This window comes from Sminthopsis crassicaudata, chromosome 2 (genome assembly GCF_048593235.1).
Source record: "Sminthopsis crassicaudata isolate SCR6 chromosome 2, ASM4859323v1, whole genome shotgun sequence".
NCBI classification, from domain to species: domain Eukaryota; kingdom Metazoa; phylum Chordata; class Mammalia; order Dasyuromorphia; family Dasyuridae; genus Sminthopsis; species Sminthopsis crassicaudata.
In genome coordinates this window covers 577,383,306-577,408,567 of record NC_133618.1, presented here as the reverse complement: position 1 = coordinate 577,408,567, position 25,262 = coordinate 577,383,306, and the positions used below count along the sequence as shown (strand labels likewise).

Genomic DNA, 25,262 nt, shown 5'->3' with positions numbered 1-25,262 from the left:
GCAGGGTTTAAACCCAAGTCTCTCTTATTCCAAGTTTAGTAGTTTACCTATTACTTTATGCTGCTTTTATATCGCACTACTTGGTCTGGGGTCAGATATTTACAGAGGACTAGATGAATTTGTACTTACCAATTAGAATGAGAGGAAAGCAAGAATTAGGAAACTAACTGAATTAACTCCCTTGGGCCATGATCTTCCACTCTCTAACAGTGCTAACCATTTGGGGAGAAAAGGGATAAGTGGAGGAGTACGTGGCAAGATTTTGTGGGGTAGATGTTTAGATTGGATGAATTTGTGGATTTAAGAAAAGACAAAGTTCCTGGCAGATGGGCAGAGGAAGGGCTGAGAATGGAATTAAGAAAACAAGATTAACTCACTATTTGATTGGGATCCAGAAACATGGTACCTACCTCAAGGAGTTTATAGTTCAATAGGACAATTATGACAGGTGGGCAAGTAAACAGGATACAAAGTAGAATGTTATAAAAACAAAGCATTTAACATCCTAAAAGAAATTTGAGGAGGAGGGAAAACTTACTTCCAACTGGGAAGGAAAGAACAAAGGTCAGAAAGGTTGCATAGAGGAGGTGGCATCTAAATTGGGCCTTCAAGAAAGGTAGAGATTTCAACAGATGGAAATGAGAAGGAAATCTATTTTAAGCATGGGGGACAGCATGAGAAAAGACATGTATTCTTTAACAAATAATATTCATAAGAGTTTTGAAAATCTTAAAACACTATAAATGTTAGCTGTGATTAATAAGGTTGGTGATGGTAACAGTGATGAGGATGATGATGACAATAACAATGAGGATAATCACCCCACAATGATGTCAAAGACAATGAGGACAACCAGTTGGCCAACAAGTAGAAGAAAGAGTAAAGAGTAAATAGATTAGAAGCAGAATAACCATTTAGGAGATAACTAGAAGACTGTTTATAAAGATTAAAAGGGTTGATCAACCAGGATGGTTGAGGTTTCTAAAGGTATGCTCCTCAAGGTAATTTCCATGGTCCTTTCCTATTCTTTCTCATCAATGAGTTGGGTAAAGAAAGACATGTTTTTCTAATTTTCAGATGTAACAAAACTAAGGATAGATAACTAATATACTATTTTCTTCATCTGTAAAATTAAAAAATTAGACTCAGTAACCTCAAAGGTCCCTTCTAGCTTAAAATTCATAAAACTAGCATTGTAGTAGAAGTACAGGGTAGATACCAGATGCAAAAATATTGCAGAGATATTGGCAGTTGATTGGCATGGGAGATGAAAGAAATTAGATATGACTCCAAGGTAACAAGGGTAAGGATACTGGAAAGATGGTGACACCAATAACAGAAATTAAAAAACAAAACAAAAAACTAGAAGGAAAGGCATGATTTTGGAGGGAAGTGAGTTCAGTTTGAAGCATGTTGAGGTACAAGTGCCATCAGGACATCTAGGTGCAGGTAGGTGGTAGTATATAGAATGCTGGTCCTGAAACCAGATAGACTGGAGTTCAAATGTGACCTAAGACATTTCAAACTGTCTGATCCTGGGAAAATTGCTTATCTTCTGTTTCTCTCAGGTTCTTCATCTGTAAAATTGAGATAATAATAGGACATACCTTCCAGGATTGTTGTGAAAATCAAAAGAGATGTTTGTAAGAGTCCTTAAAATGGCATCTTAGCTGTTGTTATTACTGCTAATATTCTTATTATCTAGGTGGAGATATTTAGTAAGGAGTAAGAAATATCAATGGGGAAAAGTTGAGGGTAGGGGAAGATTTGCAATTATTGACATAGAGGTTTAATTAAAGTAATGAAAGGAGATTAGATGAAAGAGTATAGAGAGGAAAGAGAAATGAGAGGCAACTTTAGGAAACCCCTATACTTAAAAGGTGAGAGGGAGAAGAGGAGCCCCAAAAGAGACAGGGAAAGAAGCAGAAATTCAATGTTTCAGAAGGCAAGGGAAGGGAGTGATCTGCAAAGTCCAAATGCCACAGAAGTCGAAAAAAAAAATTAGAATGGGAAAATGGTTATTGAATCTGTCAGTAACATCATAAATGACCTTGAAGAGAGAAGTTCTACATTCTACAAATTCAGAGAAATCATTAGAATGAGGAAGTAACATAGACAGTCTGTGGTTGAAGTGTACATGGTGAGGAAGGAGAAGTGAGTGCATGCTTTAGAGGTGTTTGGCAGTGATGGCCTGGAAAAAAATTAGGCTAGGAGCTTGGTCGGGGGAAGAGAGTAAAGATTAGGTTAGTCAGCTAATTAGTCCCTTCTAATTCTGACACAATGGAAAGAAGGTTCCAAAGAATTCCCTAGAAAGGACAGGCAGTAGAAAATAAAGACTGATCCAAGGATGAAACAACATGAGATAACTAGGGGAGGGAGAAGCTTGGTAGAATCTTTGCCCAGGACACTATATTGTGTCTAGATGACAGAGATTAGAAAAGAGAATGGTGGGAAGTAAGCTGCAGGTGCCTGATAGCCATAAGAAAAAAGGAGGAGGAATATGGCAAAGGCAGATAAGGCTATAACCTTGAGCAACTCCAAAGTCCCATATGGAATTCAATTAAGTTCAAGAAAAATGATTAAAGTCCTAGTGTGATGAAATGTATTTGCAGTCACTAGCTGTGTGATGATAAGCAAATTATATCACCTCCCTGGGCCTCAGTTTTCTCATTAGTAAAATGAGAATAATAATTCCTGTCCTCTTGCTTCATGGGTTTGCTGTGAAGATTGAATTTGAATTGAATTGAATGTGAAGAATTGGAAACTATAAAGTGCAATACAAACTTAAGGGTTTGTTTGTTAAATGTTTAACAAACATTTTTATTGTCATTATGATTATAACTATTATTCTCATTCTCACAAATTGAAAATGATTTCTCCTCCTCTGAAGTAGCATGCCTTTGATTTGTACCTCTTTTATGGTACTGTTTCCAGTTATTTAGTCTAATAATAGCTAGCATTTACATTACTTAAAGGCTTGCAAAGTACTTAAAATATTATCTCTTTTTAATCCTCACACAACAACCCAGAGAGATATCTCTTTTTAGAAATGGGCTAAATGACTTAACTAGGGTCACACAGCTAGGGGAAATCAGAAGCCAGGTTCAAATTCAGAGTTATATCCATTGGGCCACCTACCTGCCTTTAAGGAGATCATTCAGGGTCTTTGAGAAGCTTAGTTGGCCTGATTAATTATCAAAGCAAGGATTGCTTTATCAAAGCTCATTGAATGGAACACTAACTTTAGAGCCAAGAGACCTCAGATTTTAGATACTTATTTGCTTTGTGACCCTAGCAAGTCCCTTAACCCAATTACTCCCCCCCCCAAACCAAAGAACTCCAAAAAACAAACAAGAGATAATCATCTTTTTCTAGCCAAAGATACTCCATCCCCTTAATCGACCAGCAAGCATTTATTAAGCATCTACTATATGCCATCTAAGACACAAAACCAAAAATGTAAGTCCCTGCCCTTAAGGAGCTTACTTCCTTCATGTGCCATGGTATTGAGACTTACCCCTCTCTCCATCTTGATCACCCTTCTCTGTTATGCTCATCAGTTTGTCAATGTCCTTCCTAAAACATAGTCCCAGATGCACTGAAAATGGAACCTAATATTCCAGATAAACTATGATCAAGGCAAACTACATCAGAATAAGCATAACTCTTAAGTTATAGAAACTACCTCAGTATTTTTTTTAATTTTCATTATTCTAATACTTTATTATTCTAATAATTTTCAAATTCATCTTTGTAAAACCTATGTTCTAAATTTTTCTCCTCCTCTTTCCCCTCTCCCCTCCCCAAGACAGCAAGCAATCTGATGTAAGTCAAACATGTACAATTCTTCTAAGCATAATTCCATGTTCATCATGCTGAACAAAGAAAAAACAGATCAAAAAGGAAAAAAATACAAGAAAGTAAAGAATATATAAACAACAACAACAAAAAACTATATCAGTATTTCAATAGACATGAAATCTCTTTGACATGGATTCACCATGCCATGGTACCAATCAGCCCATACATGCATCCAATGTGATATTTGAATTTGTTTTCCCATAACTATATCAGAGTTTTTTTTTAAAATCTATATGTGTGTATACATATACAGATATAGGCATGTGTAGATATATGTATGTAAACATATTTGTGCATAGATATAAATAACTATTTATTATTATATATTATTATATATTTCAATATAATTGGTTTTCTTTGTAATCCTATATTTTATGCACTCACAAAAACACTGAGAAAGGGATTGTAGTCTTCACTAAGCAGCCAGAAGGATCCTTAAGAAAGGTTTATAATTTTTGCTCTACCTACTTTACATTCTACAAATTCAGAGAAATCATCTGTACAAGTGCAAGGGATGGGGAGGGGGGAGGGGCAAGGGAGAAAGAAAAGGGAGCCTAGCCAGAAGTTCATCTGAAAAAAACCTTGAGCTTTTTAGTAAGCACTACAAACTAAGAAAAGTCTACTGTGTAATAACAATCCAAAAAAGTAACAAAATTGCATTAAGAGAGACGGAGGACCTAAGCCTGGAGTGCCTACTATCCCACTGCCCTGTGGGCTGGTCTGCCTGCCAATAGAGGATTATGTTCAATTTTTGACAACACAATTTAGGAGGGACATTGATAAATCAAGGACTATTCAGAAGAGACAGATAAAGCAATCATTTGAAGAAATTGGAAATAGAGAAAAGGCAAAAGGACTTGATATCCATTTTAAAGATTGTCCTGTGGAAAATGGATTGTACTATTGTTTGATTCCAGAGGGCAAAACTATTAACAATAGGTGAAGGTTATCAAGAAGCAGATTTGGGTCCTTCACAGAAGGAAAGACCTCCTTAAGCAAGCACAATTATCCCAAAGTAGAATGAGCCACCTCTGTAATAATTGTTTCCTCTTCCTGAAACAAAAGCCTGATGGCCATTTGCTGAGTCAGTTAGGAGCTAGCATGGTCTATAGTAAAAGGAACACCAGATCTGAAGTCAGGAAAAACCTATATTTGAATCCCATCTCTGACACTTAGCAGTTTTGTAACAAGGCTAAGTCTATGACTTTATTTCTCTAAACCTCGGTTTTCACCATCTGTAAAATGGGAATAGAAATACCTCTGACACTTCCTCACTAGGTTGTTAGGATGAAATGGGATGATGTATATATACATATATATGTACATATACACACACGTGTGTGTGTGTGTGTATATATATATATATATATATATATATATATATATATATAAGTTTGCAAAACATTATACATATATAATGCTTTGCAAGATTTTATGTAATATATAAAATCACTTGCTATTAGAGTGAATTCTTATTCCAATATGGGTTGAACTGGTTAGTCTCTGAGATGGATTCCAACTATGAGATTCTATGATTCATTGTGTGTAGGAGTCATGTTGGAGAAGACAAAGCAGTGTAACTGGAAGGCTAAGTAGTGACAGATCATGGATAGCCACAAAGGTGGAAACCAGGTTCTCTCTGATGAGTAGATTTGATAGATGCACATCAAGGGCACACCAAAGAGTTAAGTCTATACGTCTTTCATGAATATCTGTAACTGTTTCCCCCAATGAAGCAACCTAATTTCCTCCCCCCCCCCCAAAAAAAAACCTGGGAGAAAGGAGACAAAGTAAGGAGATGGGGAGATGGGTATTATTCCTTCCTATCCCACCCTCCAACCCTGTCTATGAGACAATAGATTTGGGGGAATGGGATCTCTTGTGTTAGAAGAGGGTGACCCCCAGTGGTTTTGGTGAAGAACTACAGCACCCAGAGCTTCAGCCCCTTGGGCAGAAAGCAAGGAGGGGTGGTGGTGGTAGTGGTCATTTATTCCTTTCTTCTATGGCCACCCCTTTACTAGTCCTCAACACCCTCAGTTAAATCACAGGAGCAGAATAGGACAAGTTATAATTGCTTTCTGCTTCTTTATTACTATAGCACTCTCCTGTACCCTGATATTCAATCATCAGTTCCTGTGTTACTCCCCCAACATGGTGACCCCTGGCCTTGTGAGGTCCCACAGAGAGATCCAGTAAAGGATAAACTTTACTCAGACTCCCTAGCTCTGTACAGCACTGGGACACTGCTGTGGAGGAGAAACTAGGGTAGGGTCCTATTTATATTCTCAGGGAAAAGGATTGTCAGGAGCCATATCTTCTATTTGCTGTCATCCTCAAGCTTTGGCCCAATCTCATGATTGACATTATTTTTTGGGGCTATGGTGTCTCTCCTCCCCTCCTCATGAAACTATCCACCCCTTCCTGACCTCCACTATACACATATGGGGGAAAGGAAACATCAGAAAAGCTATTTCTTGAAATGGTGGAGGAAGGCATCATGACATGAACCTGGTGGGCTCAGATTTCTCTGTTTAGCGTATTAGTCAGGACCAAAAGAATCCTGGAGATCCAGGCCCTGTGGTCACTGAAGACTCGGGTCTCTCCCCATACCCCCTTCCCCGTGTAGGACACAGAGGAGGCCTAAGGAGGCAGTGCCCCACTCTGCTATCAGGCTGATATCAGTTGCATTGATTGCTGTTGTCAGAGGACAGAAGGCTGGGAAATGATGCTTTTCTTTTGCTACCAAGTAGGAGTCTGACACTTGAGAGGGAACAGATATAATGAGCATATCCAAAGGCATTGAACTAGCCCCCTCATCACCACCTCTGTCCCCATCTACACAAACATACTTATCCTCTTTACATATTCCCAAAGGTGCTCATAGACAAAAATCTGCCTATCCTCACCTATGCAGATGTTACATTTTTATTTACACTTATTTCTATAATATCTAGGACACATATATGGCAGGCATTATAGATATACATACACATCAGCTTCTTATGTCACATATTCAGATCCATGTACATTTATATGCACAGAATATAATATCTCTCTTACCTCTAGTTCTGCCCTGCCCTCCATCAATGGACAGCAAAGAGTAACCACTCCCATCCACACTTAGCCCTCCCCCAATTAACCCTACTATACCTATCAGGCCCCTGCTACTTCTCCCCATTTCTCTGTCTGTCCATCTCCCTTTCTGGCTCTGTCTTTTATCTATTCTCCTGTCCATTTGTCTGCCTCCCATATTCTTCTCTTTAATCTACTACTTGTCCTAGCCCTCCACTCTCCATCTTCTCTGTTTCCTATTCTTCTGTACTATATATCTTCCTATCCATGTCTATCCCTAATTTGCCCCCAGTCTCCTCTCTGACTCTCTCATTCCTTTATGTCTCCCTCCCCCCATCTCCCTGTCTTTCTCTTAAGATCCTTCTCTATTATTCCTTGCTACTCATTAAAAGGGGGGGGCAGTAGTTGGGATCAGGACTGACTTACTGAGATTCCTCTTGGCTGACGAGATTGGGCCAAAGCACTTCATGCCACAACACCTTCCCCCGGCTGAGGAAGAGGTCCAGCCTGAGGCTAGGAGACTGGGAAAAGGGGTGGGGTGGGGGGTGGGGGATGGGGGAGGCGGAGGGAGGAAGGGAGGGAGGGAGGGGAGAGAAGCCTGTGGGAGGGTAAGATACAGGGAGAAAGAGAGGAGAAAAGGGTAGACTAGGGCAGGCAAAGCAGAGGATAGCAACTAGGGGGTTCAGAGAAGGGGGCCATGCACTTCCCCCACCATGAATCTAGAGGGGCTGGAGATGGTGGCTGTGCTTGTGGTCCTGGCCCTATTTGTCAAGGTCCTGGAGCAGTTTGGCCTTTTTGAGCCTGTGTCCTTGGAAGGTAATCCAGGAGTCCAAATGGGAGCCAGGAGGGTGAGATGGGTTGGGGGATGGAGAGGCAGGGATTTGGATGGTTGTGCTCTACACTAGTTAACACTACCAATGAACCAAAGACCTCCCTCCTTCCCCCTAATTTGGGTCAGGGCATGAGCTGGGGAGTGAGGGTGGTGTGGAGTTCATGAGGAAAGATCTGCTTTGGGGAAACTGGGGGGAGCAGGGCTTAGGCTGCAAGCAGAAGGAATATGGTGAGGGGATTCCTGGGAGGATAAAGTTAATTTCAGTCTTAGTAGGGGAGCTTGAATTGACATGTCATGACCACTAAATTGGCAAGATCGAATTATTACTATATGTAACTGAGTATGATTGTGCTTGTCTAGTATGTATGATTTCTGTGACTATGTGTATAATTCTGGGTGTAATTATATATTGTTATAATTTTATTTGTACCTCACAAGTTATATGTTCCGTGGTCTTGATGGTAAATTTTGTAAATCACACATCCATGGACTTTGGGATATTGAGTACATGGGTGTAAGAAGAGAAGTAGAAGCTCTGGGCTCTGGTTCTACTGGGGAGGAGAGGGAAAATGTTATCTTGGAAGATCAGGATTCAAATTCCACCTGTGACTCTTATTACCTGTGTGATTTTATTCTTGGGCAAATCACTTAATTTCATTGGATCTCAGTTATCTTATCTTGTAAAAGATACCTTATCTGTAAAATGAAAGGAGGGGGTTGGATTGGATGGCTCCTTTGATCCCTCCCAGCTCTAGATATATGTTCCTGTGATCTTTCCTAGTTTCCATGGGGGCAATTCTTGGTGGAGCTACCCAGCTCCATCTTTCCCAACCCTGGGACACTCATCCCCCTGAAAAACAGTGACCTTCAAGGTTAAGACATGAGATGTGTCTTGAGATGAGATGGTTAAGACATGAGATGAGGGTGGGAAATCAATTCTCCAAAGATGTCTATGGCTCTGGGGAGAAAGGGAGAAGTGATTGAGAGAGCCACAAATCTTCCCTCCCTTTTCATGAAAATCCTTGACCCTGTTCCATAACCAGGTTCAACCCTATACTACCTGCCTTTTTCCTGAAAATGGAATGGAAGCAGAAGGGTAAAAACTAGACACAAAGGAGAACTCACAGACTCAAGTGGAGGTTACTGGGGCAAAACACTGAAAGAAGGAAACTGCCCAATCTTCACCCCTAGAAAGCTACATAAACCCCAATCATTTAAGCTGGAGTAGAGGATCTTGTTATCTGGAGGCAGTAAATAAAGAAGGTTGGCTTCAGATATAATTCCTACGTCTTTTTTTTATACCTCTACCAAATTTTATACCTCTCTAAGAACCCAAAGCACATTAATAAAGATAAAGAGAAAGGAAGAGCAAGGGAGAGGAATTGCTCAAATGAAATGGGCAGGGCTGGCTAAAGAGATAGACAACTCCAAGATTGGAAAACCTGTGTGTGGAATTAAGGCTAGAGATGGTCACTCGCTTTTCCAATATCTGTCAGCTCTGTCCCACCTAAACACCCACTTTCAGAGAGAAAGTAAAAAGTAAGAAACCGAGTCCATAAATTAATGTGAAAGGATAAGAAGACAGAGAGTTTAGGGCTTGCTTTCTTCCTGCCCCATCCCCCACTTCACTCACCTCACTCCCGGAAGGCAGCAGAGAGACCACAGGCTCAATCTGGCCTTGGGGAAACCAGAGCCCCAGCTAATGGAGCCCTGGGCAGAAGGCCAGACCAGTCTATTGATCCTCTGCCCTTGGGAGGGGCAGAGGGGACAGTGACAGGAGCAGTGGAGGCAGTGATAGTATCAATATAGTATCAAACCTTGGTCTGATCCTTGAAGAATAAGAAAATAGTAGGAGTCAGTGACTATTTTTGTGATTTGCTGTATAATTGTGTGTGGCTGTGTTTATTAGTCTGTGTTTCTGGTTTTGTGTGTGACTGACCTGACACTTAAGTGAGTATGTATAACTGTGTATCTCCCACACTTGTGTGTTTGGGAGATGGTATGAAGAGGGCGTTATATCATGTGGGTGGGTATGGCTATTTGGGCATGTATCTGTGACTTGGCCTACGGGACTGTACGGCTGTAGTTGTATCACCACATATTTCAGGAAATGAAGTTGTGCATCCCTGTGCGGCTGAATGATCCAGAAATATTCACTGAGTATCTCTTCCTTCCTCCTATTCCTCCTTTTATGTCCCTCCTCCCCTAGTCCTTGGGGAACCACAAGGAGGAGAAGAAGGAGAAGCTAAAGGCTCTACTCTGAAGGAATCCTAGTCTGTGTAGAGAGCCAGTGCTCATATAGGAAAGAAATAACAGATTTTGTAAAACAGTGTATGAAGAAGACCAAATGGGGTCTCACATGATCAGTGCCACAGGAGTGTGTCATTCTGGATGTTTGGGTGTCCATGTGTATCTCTCACTCTATGCTGTGTGGCGTACTGTATCACTGTAATTGTCTCTGTCATTACATGGCATCGAGTTTCAATGTGTGATTATGTGTTGGGGATTATGTGTGTCTATAACATTATGTGTCTGTCTATCACTGTGTATCAACCTATGCCCACCTCCTTGAGAGCAGAGACCAGGTTTTAGCTATCTGTATATGCTCCTGGGCCTAGCGTGGTGCTTTGCTCATAGTTGCACATTTAATAAATGTTGTTGAATGAATGCATGACTTTCTGTGTTGGTGTGTCTGTGTATACCATATGTTCATAGCAAACAGCTCAGCTGTGTTCTTCCACATGAGAAAAGTTGCCCCTGTGCCTATTGCGATCCCATCCTTTTTGGGAGTGCTGGGAAAATCATTAAATGGGAGAAAGAATTTGGGAGGGTATTCGCACTCCCTTCCCCTGGGTAAACAGGGAACTTTAGGGGCAGAGGCTATCTAAATTCTTCTCCACTGCAGTGCATCCTCTATTATGTTCCCCTTTCCCTTTTCTCCTCATCCTCTTCCAAAATAAAGAGGTTGAATTAGATGATCTCCAAGGTCCCTCCCAGTTCTGTGAAGTTTTGTCTTTGGACCCTTTATTTTTTTTGAAATGCCTGAGCTGTTGACTTCAAATAACATATGCCAGTTTGCATGAGATTTGCATATAATTTGCATGCAGTTCATTTAATGTTAGACTACAGTGAAATCTTCTGAGTCCAGCCCTTCTTTCCTGAATGTCCCTCAAGTATCCCGCAGCCTCTTCATCTTCATCACAGTTCCTCTTTAACCCTGAGTGCTCCCCAGATTGCTCCCTTCTTCCTCAATTTCCTCAATCCCTCCCTCTGCTTGTGAGTCTCTGAGTCTCTGTGTGAGGCAGGGAGGGGGGCTGGAGTATCTTGGTGTGTGCTGGAGGAGTTAACCTTCTTTCCTTGGGGTCTTCTTTTTTTCCCAGGGAACCCACCCAGGCCCACTAAAAAAGCGCTGAAGCAGCGATTCCTCAAACTGCTGCCGTGCTGTGGCCCTCAGGCCCTGCCCTCAGTCAGCGAAAGCAAGTGCCCTGCTCCTCTCCCTCTGTCCTGGGGAGTGGGGGAGGGGTGGGGTGGGCAACTGGAATGTAATGGGGAGATCAATGATGGGAGTCTGGAGAAGAGGTGGGCAGTCCTTGCCCTGCCCTTCTCATTGCCTTGGTTGACTGCCCCTATCCCACTCCTATTCACCCAGATCCCAGTATTGGGAGCAGTTGGTGGGGCTGAGGATGGGCAAAAAGAGAGAAGAAACAAAACAAATATGTGGGGGCAGGGTCTAGAGCTGCACGTCTCAGGCCTATGTCAGTGGTATTGAATGCAACCTTGTGATCCACCCCTTTGGCTGTATGCCCTGGTTTGTATGCCTGGGAAACTCTTAAGTCCCTTTTTCTGAGTCTCAATTCCTTGTATTTCTGTGAGCGTGTGTGTATGTGTGTGTGTGTGTGTTCATTCCTGTTTAGCTGAATCCTTGTGTGTATATATATATATATATATATATATATCTTTCTGGGTATGTGGTATCAGTATCTGACTGACTCCTTAAGGGAAGGGACCATGCTTCATTTATTTTTGTATTCCCCAATGCCAATCAGAGTCACATGTGTGTGTATGTGTCCTCTATGTGTATTTGTTCCTCTGGATATGTCCTCTTGTATATATGTGTCTGGTTCAATTCAACAAATATTAAGCATTTGTTGCAATCGAGCATTGAGCTCGACCCTGGAGCCATTAGACAATACATGTTATACCTCTCCTCCTTTAGCTTATAACTTAGTGGGAAACTGTAACACAATTTGGCAACAACTTAACCCTTTCTCACCTATTTCACAGCAGAGAGAGGGTTAGACTGGAGTATCCAACCCTATGGAGTGCTAAACACAATACTACTTCCTTTCATTCACTCCATGGCCACTCACATTGGCCACTTCATCTTCCCTACTAGGACTGTCTTCTGCCATCTTTGTACATATGCAGAGGCCTCTCCATCCCCGAAATACTTATTTGCCTCGCTCCTCCATTTATTGAAATCATTCTCCTTCTTGAAGGCCTGTCATTCACTATCTAATCTCCCCAGCTAATACCAATTCTTTTTCTTCTTCTTCTTTTTTTTTTTAAACCGACTCCCTCATGCTAAAGCACTTAATCCAGATTCAAGTCAAATCCAAATCCAACAAATATTAATTGAGCAACTACTATGCATAAAGTATTGAATTAGGTGATGAAACAAAACTTATTCTCTATTATCAAGGTGCTATAATCTAATAGAAAGATATAGCATATACACAAATACAATATAAAATAGTATGTGACAGATACAATGGAGAGGTTCTATGTAAGGTAATGGATAGAGGTAGGAGAAAGGCTTTAATTTCTGGGGATTGAAGAAAGCTTCTTGAGGAAATATTTGAATCTAACTTTAAAGATCTGAAGCTCCAAAAAGTCCAGAATTAGAGATATAGATTAAGGGGTCACCTGCATAATAGAGGTAGTCAGAGTTTTAGAAGTAAATGAGGTTTCAGAATGGAGAATGTAGAGTAAAAAAGGGAATAGAGCCTATAACAAATCTTCAAGGAACAAGGGTCGGGAAAAAGAGCCTAATTTGATGAAGACGAATTAGGAATAGTTCCAGAAAGAGGAACAATGGGAAAATATCTTGTCTTTGGGGCTGAGGGAGAAAAAAGAAACCAGAAAGAAGGGACAATTAATAGTGTCAAATGCTGCAGAAGGATGAAGATTAAGAAAAGACCATTGGTTGGGGAGGTAGTGAGATAGAATGATAATCAAACAAACCAACAAGCATTTTTTAAAGCCAGATGCTGTGCTGGTTAACTGTGTGGTTTTGTCGTTCCTGGTGTGTTAACAAGCTTTTGTAGGATGATGTGCCAAGCACTGTACCAGCACAGAAACATGAAGAGTTCAGTGTGTTTGCCTGTCTCTCATGCAAAGATGTGCATCCTATGATATGTTGTGTTTCTCAATTTGGTATTTATCTTTAATGGAATGTCTATGAGGCTTGTTTGTGGTGTGTTGTCTGTGTGCTGTGCTGTTAGCAACATGTGTCCAGTCTTATGTGTAATGTATATTTTTTAACTCTGTCATATGTTAGGTGTGTTTGATGCATTTGTCTTTGTTTGAAGAGTTCTCGGGATGTACCTGATTTACCATCCTTGCTAGGGTTAGGAGTGGGCAGTTGAAGGGAAGGCTGAAAAAAAAAATGTATTTAAAGAAAAGTCCTAGAGGTTGAGATACATCCTTTGAGGCTCAGGACCCATATACAAGGGAATAAAAGCTTGGATCTGAAGTTGTAATGTGTTAGGGAGGGCCTGGAGGGAGAGTGGGCTCTGGTTTTTAAAGCTGTTGGTTCATGTGAGGGTAAAGAGGCTAACTGGTGGAAATGGATCCAGGGATAGATGGGGGAGATGGAATGGAGAATGGAGAATTCCTACAGGACAAGACTTGACAAATTATTGGACATAGGAGGAGAGGGAGAGTGAAGAATCTAGAATTCCTCTGGGTTTGGGAACTAGAAGGATGCCTTTAAGAGAAATTGGAAAAAAGTAGGGAAAGGCTTAGAGAGGTGGGAGGTGAGAACAATTATTTCTGTACATGTTAAACTTGAGGTGAATATAGTGGAGAGGGAAGAGGTGAATACAGGCAATGAGGATGAGGAGAGCTAGGGATGATGTAGTAGAGGGAGGTGCTGATGACAAATAAGATGAATATGGAACTAGAATAATGAGGAAGAGGGAGAAGGGAAAAAAGGGGAAGCAGGGAAGGGGATGAAGATTCGATAGGAGATGAGAAGTTGATGTAGGTGTGTGAAACGGGCTGGGACTGTAGCTCCTCCTTTCTAAGCCTTTGTTTCCTACGGGTGAGGGTGTTTTTGTGGAGTGTGGAGAAAGCCCTTTCCCTGGGACTTGGGCACTTCCCAGGGAGAGAAGGGAAGATTCGTCGTGGTAAGGAAGGGGGAAGATTTAGGGAGAGGGGGGCTTCGCAGGGTACTGGGCGGATGCGTCGGAGCCCGGATCTGAGGTGGCGCTGTCCCCCCCAACCTCTGCAGATAGCGTAGAGGATGAGTTTGAATTGTCCACTGTGTGTCACCGGCCCGAAGGGCTGGACCAGCTGCAGGAACAGACCAAGTTCACCCGAAAGGAGCTGCAGGTCCTGTACAGGGGCTTCAAGAACGTGAGTGTGGGCGAGGCCAGGGGCGGGGGTCTAGCGGGCTGAAGGCGGGGCTCCAAGAAATAGCATGTTTACTGCTGGGGCGCAGAGGGTCGGGTTTGAGAGCTAGGATGGGCGGGGCTGAGACTCGAGAAATTGAGCTCTTAAAAGGGATGACTGAGGGCAGAAGGTCCTGGGAGGAGGCTGCGGGTTCTTCTCTCCTTCCGCCTGGAGTGGGAAGGCCCTTCGGACGTGAGGGACTGAACGTGGAGTCCGGACCACCCCCTCCCAGGCGGTCCTCAACCTTTGCTCTTTGTCCCAGGAGTGCCCCAGCGGCATCGTTAACGAGGAGAATTTCAAGCAGATTTACTCCCAGTTCTTCCCTCAGGGAGGTGAGAACACCAATACCAAGAAACCTCCCTTCCTACCCTCTGGGTGTCGCTGGGGGTAGGTGGGTGGTTTTTTCTCCATTTTCCCATTCTCTTCATCCTCAAAGATCCGCACACCCTTTAGGGCAGGTGGCACTCTGGATAGGTGGGTATCTAGAGGGAGCTGGGGAGGCTAGAGAGGTCTGATGCTGTCATGGAAGCACACAGAGGGGCATGGAAAGAGAATGTAGAGGAAGCCATTGTCAGAGAAGTGTGCTCAGGATCCTTTATTACCCCTCCCCCAGATTCCAGCACTTATGCCACCTTCCTCTTCAATGCCTTTGACACCAATCATGATGGTTCTGTCAGCTTCGAGGTAAGGTGAGGGCGAGGGTAATATTCCGGTGTTCCAAATTCAGAGAGCTCACGGCAGAATCTGGATTGGGGAGATAAAGGATCTCTTGGACTTTTCTGCCCACCCCCATCCCAGGATTTTGTGGCTGGTCTGTCGGTGATTCTTCGAGGAACCATAGATGATAGGCTCAATTGGGCCTTTAACCTATATGACCTCAACAAGGATGGCTTCATCACCAAAGAGGTAAGGGGACCAGGAGAGAGATCACTAGGAAGTTAGGGATTAATATGAAAGACGCACAAGAAATGTGGAAGTATCAAAAAGTTGAGGGGAGCAGAAGGGGGACTTCTTAATGGAGCAAGGAGCAAAGGGCTAGAAGGGAGGACACTGTCCCATATTATCAAAGGGAATGAGAGGAAAGACTAGAGAATGAGCCTTCCATTTCTCATTTCCTCCAGGAAATGCTGGACATCATGAAGTCCATCTATGACATGATGGGCAAGTATACATATCCTGCCCTTCGGGAAGAGGCACCAAGGGAACATGTGGAGAGCTTCTTCCAGGTGAAAGGGTTAGGTGACAGGCATGGGAGGGGATTGAATGCATTGAGTTGAATGAGGTATCATGGATCAATGTAAAAGAGCCCAGATGTGGAGGGATAAGGGAGGACCAAGTCTAGATTGGAGAGAGTTTTGACATGACATTCTATATCCATATCATTGCCTACCCCCCCATCCTCATGTCTCTACCTTGTCACTGACCCTGCTTACTTATCCTTACAGAAGATGGACAGAAACAAGGATGGTGTGGTGACCATTGAAGAGTTCATTGAGTCCTGCCAGAAGGTACAGTCCTAATCCCCCTTTCTTAACTCTCAGGCTCCCTGGGATGGTGTAATTCTACTTATCTCCAGTTGAGATCCTGAAGGGGAGGTACAGGGTTGGTCAAACTCCTTTTTCTAGATAGGAGCAAAAGAGGGAAGAGTGTGGGACAAGGACACAAGCTTCTTCACCCTCCCATCCCCTCACCAGTTTCTGTCTCTCCCTGTCTGGATCTGATTGCTGACTCCATTTCTCCTATCTGGCTCTCTATGTCTTTGTCCCATGATGAGTCCATGGTAATCTTGTTTCTCACTCAATATATTTCTGTCTCACTCTCTCCCACTAGGATGAAAACATCATGCGTTCCATGCAGCTCTTCGACAACGTCATCTAACTCAATGTGGAGAAGGGTTGTCATGTGCTAGGGGAAGCTCCTGAGCCTCCCTGCTCAGATGGACCTCACTCTTCTCTTCCCAGGTCTATCTCCACACTCCCCCTCCCATCATCCTATGTTTGCAGGAGCCCAGGCAATCCACAGTGATTGCTAGGACACTGTGACCTCTTTGTGGTATCTGGGTTCTGAGGTAAAAGGGGGTGGTGGGGGACTGGGAAACAAGGTAGAATCCTCAAATAGTGTTGGAGAGTGTCCAACACTCCCATAGAGTCAGCCTAGGACTCCTATGTGCTCCATATGATGAGAACCCATTGCCCCCACCTTGGAGTTTGATATAGAAGTAAAGCTGCTCCCATTCCCATTCCACCTATACAGTAGAAACCAAGAATGCCCCTGCTATGGTGCTTCCCCAACCCAACCAATCTCACAGAGACCTCCCCACTGAGCACTCTTAGAGGAACTTCTAAGAAATCCTACTAGCAAGGAGGACCTTAGACCATAGGCCAGAATCAAAACTAGTCCAAGTTCCTCTGTAGTAGATGTTAAACATAAGTCCAGAGAAGCCTCTTAGCTTTCAGCTTCTGAGTCTGAACATGATTGGGAATAATCTGGCTCTTAAAGGAGCTCTGATCCCTGCCTCCTGAAAGAAGAGGTGGGAAACCAAGGTCCTATAACCTACCTGCATGAGAAGATGAGCCTCCTTGGACAAGAGCCTGGGATTCCAGATACTTGTGTTGTCTGCCTTGATTTTCTCCTGGGAACCCTCATGTATTTTCTCTTCTCCCTGTTTCATTGTGTATGATTGGTGTGGGTGTAGGGGTGAGGGAGCTATAGATGGCAAAAGGCCTAGGAATGAATAGCCCCCAAGCCAGAGTTCATTGAGGTCCTTTCACCTCTTATATACCCTCTCCTCCTGTCAGCTTTACACATTTTAGCAGGACCAACTAGTGGGACCATTCCCTAAGTTCTAGGGGGAAGTGCCAGAGACTGGGGAAGAGAGTGAAGGCCCTTCAGAATCTGAGATCCCAGAATGAGCACCATCAATCACAGCATTAAGGATGCCCAGATGCTGTGTATGCAGGGGATATTGCTGGAGCACTATCAGATGGGGCCCTCACTACTACTGCCTGTCTAAGCCCTCTCCAGCACAGCTCAGCTGCTTCTTCCCCCAGCTCTGCACCTCTCCTTTTCTCTTTGAGAAGCCAGGGAAGCCCTGATGTTCTCAATAGAGAACTCTTATTGCCCCATCCCACAACTCCTCACCATTCCCCCTTCTGATAGGGGATGGGGAGGGCTCTGCAAGCCCAGTCCCAGAGAGGTCTCTACCCTCTGGGCCTCTGCTCCACTCCTAGTGTCTCAACTAGTCCTGGGTAGCTCTGCCTTCTCAGAGATCTGAGGGGATGGGGGGTAATAGTCTCCTACCTCCTCTGTCTAGGGCTTGGTTGTGACTGCTTTGCATTTTCAACTCTTGTGTATATTTTGTAAAATAAGGAACCCAGAGAATCCAATAAAACACAATGGCTATGCATAGCCCATTGTCTCCTTTTCTCTGTCTCCCTCCCTATAACACTACTGCCTTCTTGAGTTTATCCTCCTAGAGATACGTGGGTGGGCACACATACACACCAATACTAGCTCGCTGGATTATTATTTTAAGATAATTGTGCATTTCTTTATATACAACCATCTGAATGGGGGAGTAGAGCAAGTACAAAAAGGGAGAAGCAGAGGACTCTGTTGGGAGGGGGTTGGGCAAAGAAAGGTGGTACATAGAAGAGTGAGTATATGTAGTATCCAGGTTGAGCTCCTGGAGGAGGCTACAATAAGGTCTTGTTTATACCATCTTTCCAGGCCTTTTGTAATTCCATTCCTCAGCTTCCCTTTTGTAAAGACAGGAAAACTTTGTCTTCACATGAAGAGTCTTGTAGGGAAGCCCAGGAATCCTGGTGGACAAGATGCATTCCGGGGTTCAGTAGCTGAAGGTTCAAGTTTATTCCATCTTCACTGGAAGAAAGTGGGATGGGGATGTAGAATAACAAAGGTAAATTGAAAAGAGCCTGACTTCAGGCTGAGGAAAAGTGAGTGAGTGTGTGTGTGTGATATGTATTGTATATATGAATGTGTGTTCTCTCACATGTATCTATGACTCTATTGTAAGGGTAATATGGCATGTATCTGAATTCAATTCAACAACCATTTATTAAATAGAACTATGTTCAAAGCTCTGCTATGCTCTGAAGGAAATGAAAACTCAAATAGTACATGCTTCCTATCTTCATGGGGTTTATAATCCGATAGGGGTAGATATATTATACATAGCTATGATCCAATAGAGAGCTCATGATAAATGTTTATGAACTGTACAAAGTGTTTCCTCTTCCATTTTCTTAAGGGGTGAGGTTGGGGGAGAGATGGAGAGCAATAATAGATAAACTAAGGAGGTAACATTTGACCTGGGATTTATGAGATAGGTTAGAATGTAAAAGGGGAGATTGGAGAGGAGAACCGGGGGGAGCATAGGGAGACAATATACTTCTATCTCCTCTACAGCAGCAGAATAATTAAGGCATGTACAGATAATTAGGCCAATTTTTATTTAATGGTACTGATTAGTGAAAAAGGAAATGATCAAGAGTCATACATGCCTCCATCAAGGAGAGACTTAACTTCATCATGCCTGACTCACTTTGTTTTTATTAAGTTTACTAAACTGGTAGATCGGGGGAATGTTTGTTAGAGATAGCGATTACTTTAATTTTAAAACAGCATTTGATTATAGAGATTTTCTGCTGTTGGTTTAGATATGATGAGATGGATGCAGGTCAATGAAATGGATGCAGAACTGACTGAATCAATCAATCAACAAACATTTATCCAGCATCTCTTCTGAGTCTGACATTTGTATGTATAGGGGCAATAGATAAAAAGTAAATAGTCCTCTATGTCAAGGAGCTCATATTGTATAATGTATACATATGTACATTAATATAAGATATATAGATTAAAATTTATCTTCACACAAAAAACAAATTTGGTTGGGAGGTGGAGTTCCAACAGTTAGGGGGATTAGGAAAGGCTGAAAATAAAAGGTTGTACTTGAGAAAATGAATTCTGAAAGAAGGTTAGAGATTCTGAGAGGCAGGGATGGGGAGGGAGTACATTCCAAGTACTGGGGCACAGCCTTGGCAAAAGCATGGAGATTGTATTTCTTAAAATAGAATATTATATAAGGAGAACTGAAAAACCAAGCAGAACTGATATACAAATGGAGAATTTGTGAAGGGGAGTAAAGTTTAATAAGCTCAGGAAGGTAAGTAAATCTAAACTGAAAATCTTTAAATACTCAAACAGAAGAATTTTTATTTGATCTTAGAGATAATAGAGAACCTTCTGGATCTTCTTGAAAAGGGGAATTTTCATTCTATGTTTTAGAAATCCTGCCTGGGCAACCATATGGAGAAGAATGATGAGGTTGAAAGGTAAGATTATAAAGGGCTGAGAAGTAAGAGGAAGCAGAGACAGAATAATCTAATCATTTGTTTTTGCCTGGGAAGCAGTTTCCAATGGAGAATCCTAGGGATCTCTATTTAGCTCTCTTTTTACCATTTTTATTGGCAGATGACCCAAAGCCAAGAGGATTAACTAACACTTGATTGATAAGAGTCAGGATTCAGATTTTGACAACCCTAGAACAATGAACTAGATATTAATATATTTAAATTTACACTTGCATTCAAATCAATTCCACCAGTACAAGATGGGTGAGGAACAGCAAGACAGCAGTTTGTCTGAAAAATATCTGGGGATTTGAGTGGACTAAAGCCCTGCTGACTTGGCAACCAAGCATACTGATGCAATTTTTGGATCCTATGAGAGACATAACATCCAGGACTGGGGAGATTAGAATACCAATGCACTCCGACCTTTTCAGACCATATCTGCAGTATTATGTTTGGTTCTTGACACCAACTAAACATAAACTGGATATGATAAACTGGAGCCCATTCAAAGGAAGGCAAGTAGAATGAAGAAGGACATCAATGTCATATGAGAACCATATGAAGGAACTGCTGGGATTTAGCCTGGAAAAGAAAAGACTTGGGACAGAATAGCCATTTTCAAACATTTGAAAAGATATTATGTGGAATCATAATAATAATTAGTATTTATGTAGTTTTTAAGTTTGCAAAGAGCTTTTATATTTAAGTCCCAAGACCATCCTGCAAGATTGTTACAATAGTCTGCAAAATTTCTTACTTTGAAAAGAGAATTTAGACCTGCACTTCTTAGTCCCAAAGGACAAAACCAGGTGCAAGACAAGAACATTAAATAGAGACAAATATAGGCTTGATATAAGGAAAACCTTTGACCAATCAGAGCTGGGAAGTGATGGGTTCCTCCCCAACTCCAGTGGGATTCTTCATAACATCAGGGATGTTTAAAAGGGTATTTACATTTAGGTGTTATTAGGATTCAATGACCACTAAAGTTACTTCTGACTCTTGAGTTTCCGTGACTGCTAGAATGTATATTGTTTCTCTAAAATATCATTCATTGTCCATATATATTTCACTGAGGGATTAAATTGGCCAGAGGGAGAGTCAGGAATAGGTTCTTTAATTTATGGGAATTGGTGCTGGGGACTCCAGCTGAACAAAAGATATTTTATTGATATGTATTATTATAGCTCCCCTAAAGCAAAGGAAAGTAAATGAATCTGAACTATCCTGGACACAGGGTGAACTAAGAGTTTTTTCATAGGAGATTTAGTAAGTGAGCAGAAAACAGCCCCTCAGAAGCCATGGCTTCAAGCAACTTTTCTTTCCCCAGGCTTTCCCTTAGGGAAGTTTAAAGAACCCTCTCAATCCCAAAAGGTGTAGAACTGTGGGTGGTGACAAAGAGAAAGTGAAGCCTGAAAAGAGGAGTTACCCCCACACACAAAAAGATAAGAAAGTGATTAGTTCTCTTATAAGTGTACAACCTCCTACCCCCCAACCAGGCTAGACTTGTACAAGGGTATTTTGAAGGAAGAGGCACTGACACTGGCAGGATTGTGAAATGATTCATGTAGGAGGTGAGACAAACTGAGCTTTGAAAGAATTTTAAAACTTGAGAGGTAGATAGGAGAGAGTATATCCAGAGATGAGGGGATAGCCTGTGCAAAGATATGAAAAGAAGTGATGGTCACAAAATCAACTTGACTGGACTGAAGAGTAAGGGAAGTAATGGAAAAGTAGAGTTAGAGCCAGATTGTGAAGGACTTTCACTGGAGTTTGTATTTTATCCTAAATGTAATAGGGAAGCTTGTAATTTACTAAGCAAGTGAATAACATGATCAGACCTACATGTTACCCACAGTTCAAGAAGCCCCAATTAAGGGAAAGGAATAAGAATGGAAATGACTAAGCAGAGAAGGGAGCATAAGGGAGAGATGTTATGAAGATAATATCAACAGGACTCTATAACTGATAGGGGGCTGGGCAAAGGAGAAAGAGACAGGCAGAAAAAACAGAAAGAGACACACACAAAGTGATGACACTTGGGTGGTTAGCCTGCATAACTGAGAGGATAGAGAAATACCCTCAACAATAATAAGGAAATTAGGAAGAGGTGATTCCTTGAGGGAAAAGATAATGAGTTCAGTTTTGGACATGTTGAGTTTAAGATGCCTATGGGAGAAAATAAGTGGGAGTTGGAAGACAGTCTTAGCACATGCATGTTTGCACACGTATGAACCAAACTGAATTCATGATGGGTGATGTTGAGAAGGGCAAAGATATTTTTGTTCAGAAATATGTAAGCCACAGAATGAAAAGGGAGTGGATTCTTTGGCCAAAAGACTGATTGGTATGATTCCAGGATTCATTCTGTTTTATAGATGGCAACAAAATCAAAGGCATCATAAAGAGAGAACATACTAATGGTATACTTGCAAAACCCCAAGAAATATATATCTCTTGAACAAAAATTATATTCCCCAGCACTAAGAAGTAAAAAGGGCAGCATCATTTTAAAAATCACTAATGAATAATAGTGTCCACTGCCTTATTATAAAATAGAGATGTCTCTTTATGAGATTTTTTTTTATTTTACAAGCACCAGAACTCTACAGAACTAAATTGGTTTCATCAACCAGACAACTTTAATCATGATTGGCTGTTTAAAAATTTTATCAAAAAAAAAAAGTTTATCAATCCTAATAAAGGAATTATATAGATTAAGTAGATTCATATATTACTATATTTTCTGTGTTTAGTCACAATCCTACCCACAATCCTACCATACTTTTCTATTTCTTTAAAAATTTGATTAGGCTTAGCATTCAATTGAGTTGGTTAAAAAAGGCAATTCTCTATACCTTTATCATCCTGGAAGATGATTGGTTTTTTTTAAATTTATTCTAGCATCATTTATTAAATAATGGGGAAAATTTTCTTAATAGTTTCATGTAACTTATCTGTGGAATACTGGGGAGAGAAAACATTGCCCTCATTACAACATTTCATTAACAAACATGCTGCAACATGTTCAAAAGCAAAGGATTAAGCAAATGTAGGAGGTGAAATGTAGGCATTTCCCATTTAAATTTACTAGTTTTCTGTGAAGTAAACTGCTTTGGTTTAATTGTTACCTTTCCAATTTTTATTGTTCAGTCCTATTTAACTCTTCAGAATCCCAATTGAGGTTTTCTTGGCAAAAATACTAAAGTGGTTTGCCATTTGCTTCTCCAGCTCATTTTACAGATGAGGAAACTAAGGCAAACAGTTAAGTGACTTGCTTAGGGTCACAGGGCTATTAAGTCAGAGGCTGGATTTGAACTCTGGAAGATGAGACTTCCTCCGACCAGACCTGACACTCTATCCACTGCATCATCTAGCTGTCAGAGACATTTCATTGTGTTGTTTAATAATTCTGAGTAAAAAATGTTATGTCACTAGAAAATTTTCTAGTGTGGGTGATCTTTGAATGTCAAGTGCACAGATATTCTTGGCTGAGGCTCACAAAGGAGTTCAGTTAAAGATAGGATTTTTTGTTGAGTTGATAAATATGTTTTAAGCTAAGTTGTACCTATGGATTGACTTATAAAATCTAATGAATTTAAAATTTGCAGACACATCATATAGTATTGAATGGTACTATTATTGTTAACTCTTTTGGAGGGTTCAGCTATAAGAGTGTGCAAGCTGATAATTATGTAATCATAAAGCAACATCACTTTTGAATATTTAAAAACTGTTGCTGCAGCTAGGTGGTGCAGTGAATGGATTTAGTATCAGTCCTGAAGTCAGGAGGACCTGAGTTCAAATCTTGCCTCAGACACTTAATACTACTTAGCTGTGTGACCCTCGGCAAGTCACTTAACCCCAATTGCCTCAGGGGGAAAAAAATCCGATTTGAGGCAAAAGGCAGTTGGAGATGCAAGACTGGAGGTCATCAGAGAAGTTAGGCCTCTATATTTTGGGGAATGATCAGCATAGTGATATTTTAATTCATAAGAGCTGATGAGGTCACCAAGTGAAATAATATAGAGAAAAAAAGAGGGACCAGGACAGATCTTTGTGGGACATCTAGTTACCAGGTCAGATAGGTTGGAAGATAATTAAAATTTACCTCTGACCTGAACTGGCTAAGAAACCCACAAGAAACAGATTTCCTGTCCATCCAGGTATGGCTTTCAGCCCCAGGATTCTCCTGGAAATGATACTATTCTCTGAACAGCGTATCCTTCTAGAAATCATTTCCTATAGGATCCCAGGAGCTCAGTATATTCTTTAATTCACAAGTTACTGCCCATCTCTTAGGACCACTGGTCACAGACTCATACTAAAGGAAGGAAACAGAAAGCAGAAGCAACATCTAGGGGGGTGTATGTTCCAACAAACACAAGTTACTGGTTGTTATTGGTGGAAAAAAGTGGACAAATCTCCACCCTTCCCCGCCAGAAACCTAAGATAGACAAAGTGTTAGAAAAGAGTCCCTAAGGAACTCAGAAGACATCTGAAAACCCCACAAGGATCTATGTTCCTGACTCCCAAAAGTTTATATACAACTATGGCTGATCCAACCAATATGAGCTTGCAGCTCTCGGCCATAGTCCCTGTGAACATTTGGGGTGCATGCTCTAATGTGGTGCATCTCACATTTCTTCTGAGATAATTCAAGCAGTTCGAGGGAGCATCAACGCGTATACGGAAGTTCTATTGTATCTGGGCAGAAGTTGAGTGGAGGGGAATGCCCTGAGACAGGTAGGTGTTTTTTGAGGAGGGAGGACTGGCAGATAAAGGATTCTGCATAGGATTTATCCCTCTGGAGAGGGTGCTGAGAGATGGTGGTAGAAGGTGGTTCCGTAAGTGATCATGGGAGCAGAAAAACATGTAGACCTTATATCCAGGCTGAACTTTTCAGGCCATACTTGTTTAACTGGAGGCTCAATTCAATCCAAGCATTCTAAATGCCTTGAGTTAGGCTTTGTCTTAAGATTCAAAGACTAAAAATGACGACAAAAGGACAAGCCAGGAAACTTACAGTGTAATGGGTGGGGTACGACTTGTAGTACAGACAGGGTAAGTAACCTGGTGGCTAGAAGGCCCTGCTCCTAACTTGGGCTAGGATGGAGACAGTGGCCAAGCGGATTAACTTCCCAGCGTTTCCAGACAACAGGAGCTGCATCAGCGCAAGGAATTTCTCCTGGGAAGTTCCATGTACTCACAGTATACGGATTGTGGCCACCACCACCACCATGCAAGAGGCCACTTTCAGGCGAGGGAAGAGGAGGAGGATGTGGCGGCCACCCAACGGAGCAGGGCGGCCTGACCTGTTAAGAGCACGGTTCGGCTCTAGGCCTAGCTCTTGGTTCTTCCCAAAGGGGTGGTGAGTTGTTTTCTTACCTGTAAAATGGAGAGGGGCGTGAGAAAAGCGCCTAATTACCTTTAAAGAGCTATAT

The 25,262-nt window shown here is 41.7% G+C and overlaps 1 protein-coding gene across 7 annotated transcripts in view; it reads left to right on the top strand.

The window, feature by feature from the left end:
* The window catches only part of KCNIP2 (potassium voltage-gated channel interacting protein 2), a 46,875-nt gene extending 29,027 nt beyond the window's left edge, over positions 1-17,848 (top strand). For 3 of the 7 annotated variants that reach the window (XM_074295402.1, XM_074295407.1, XM_074295404.1), the window contains 7 exons: positions 14,280-14,404; positions 14,703-14,772; positions 15,054-15,124; positions 15,239-15,346; positions 15,562-15,666; positions 15,886-15,948; positions 16,271-17,848. In XM_074295402.1, the coding sequence (XP_074151503.1) occupies positions 14,280-14,404; positions 14,703-14,772; positions 15,054-15,124; positions 15,239-15,346; positions 15,562-15,666; positions 15,886-15,948; positions 16,271-16,318 (590 nt within the window). In that variant the 3' untranslated portion in view covers positions 16,319-17,848. Of the gene's footprint in view, positions 1-7,566; positions 7,750-14,279; positions 14,405-14,702; positions 14,773-15,053; positions 15,125-15,167; positions 15,347-15,561; positions 15,667-15,885; positions 15,949-16,270 lie in introns of those variants that run through there. The other 4 variants (XM_074295408.1, XM_074295403.1, XM_074295405.1 and 1 more) reach the window with 4 other exon arrangements.
* Positions 17,849-25,262: the final 7,414 nt, after the last annotated feature.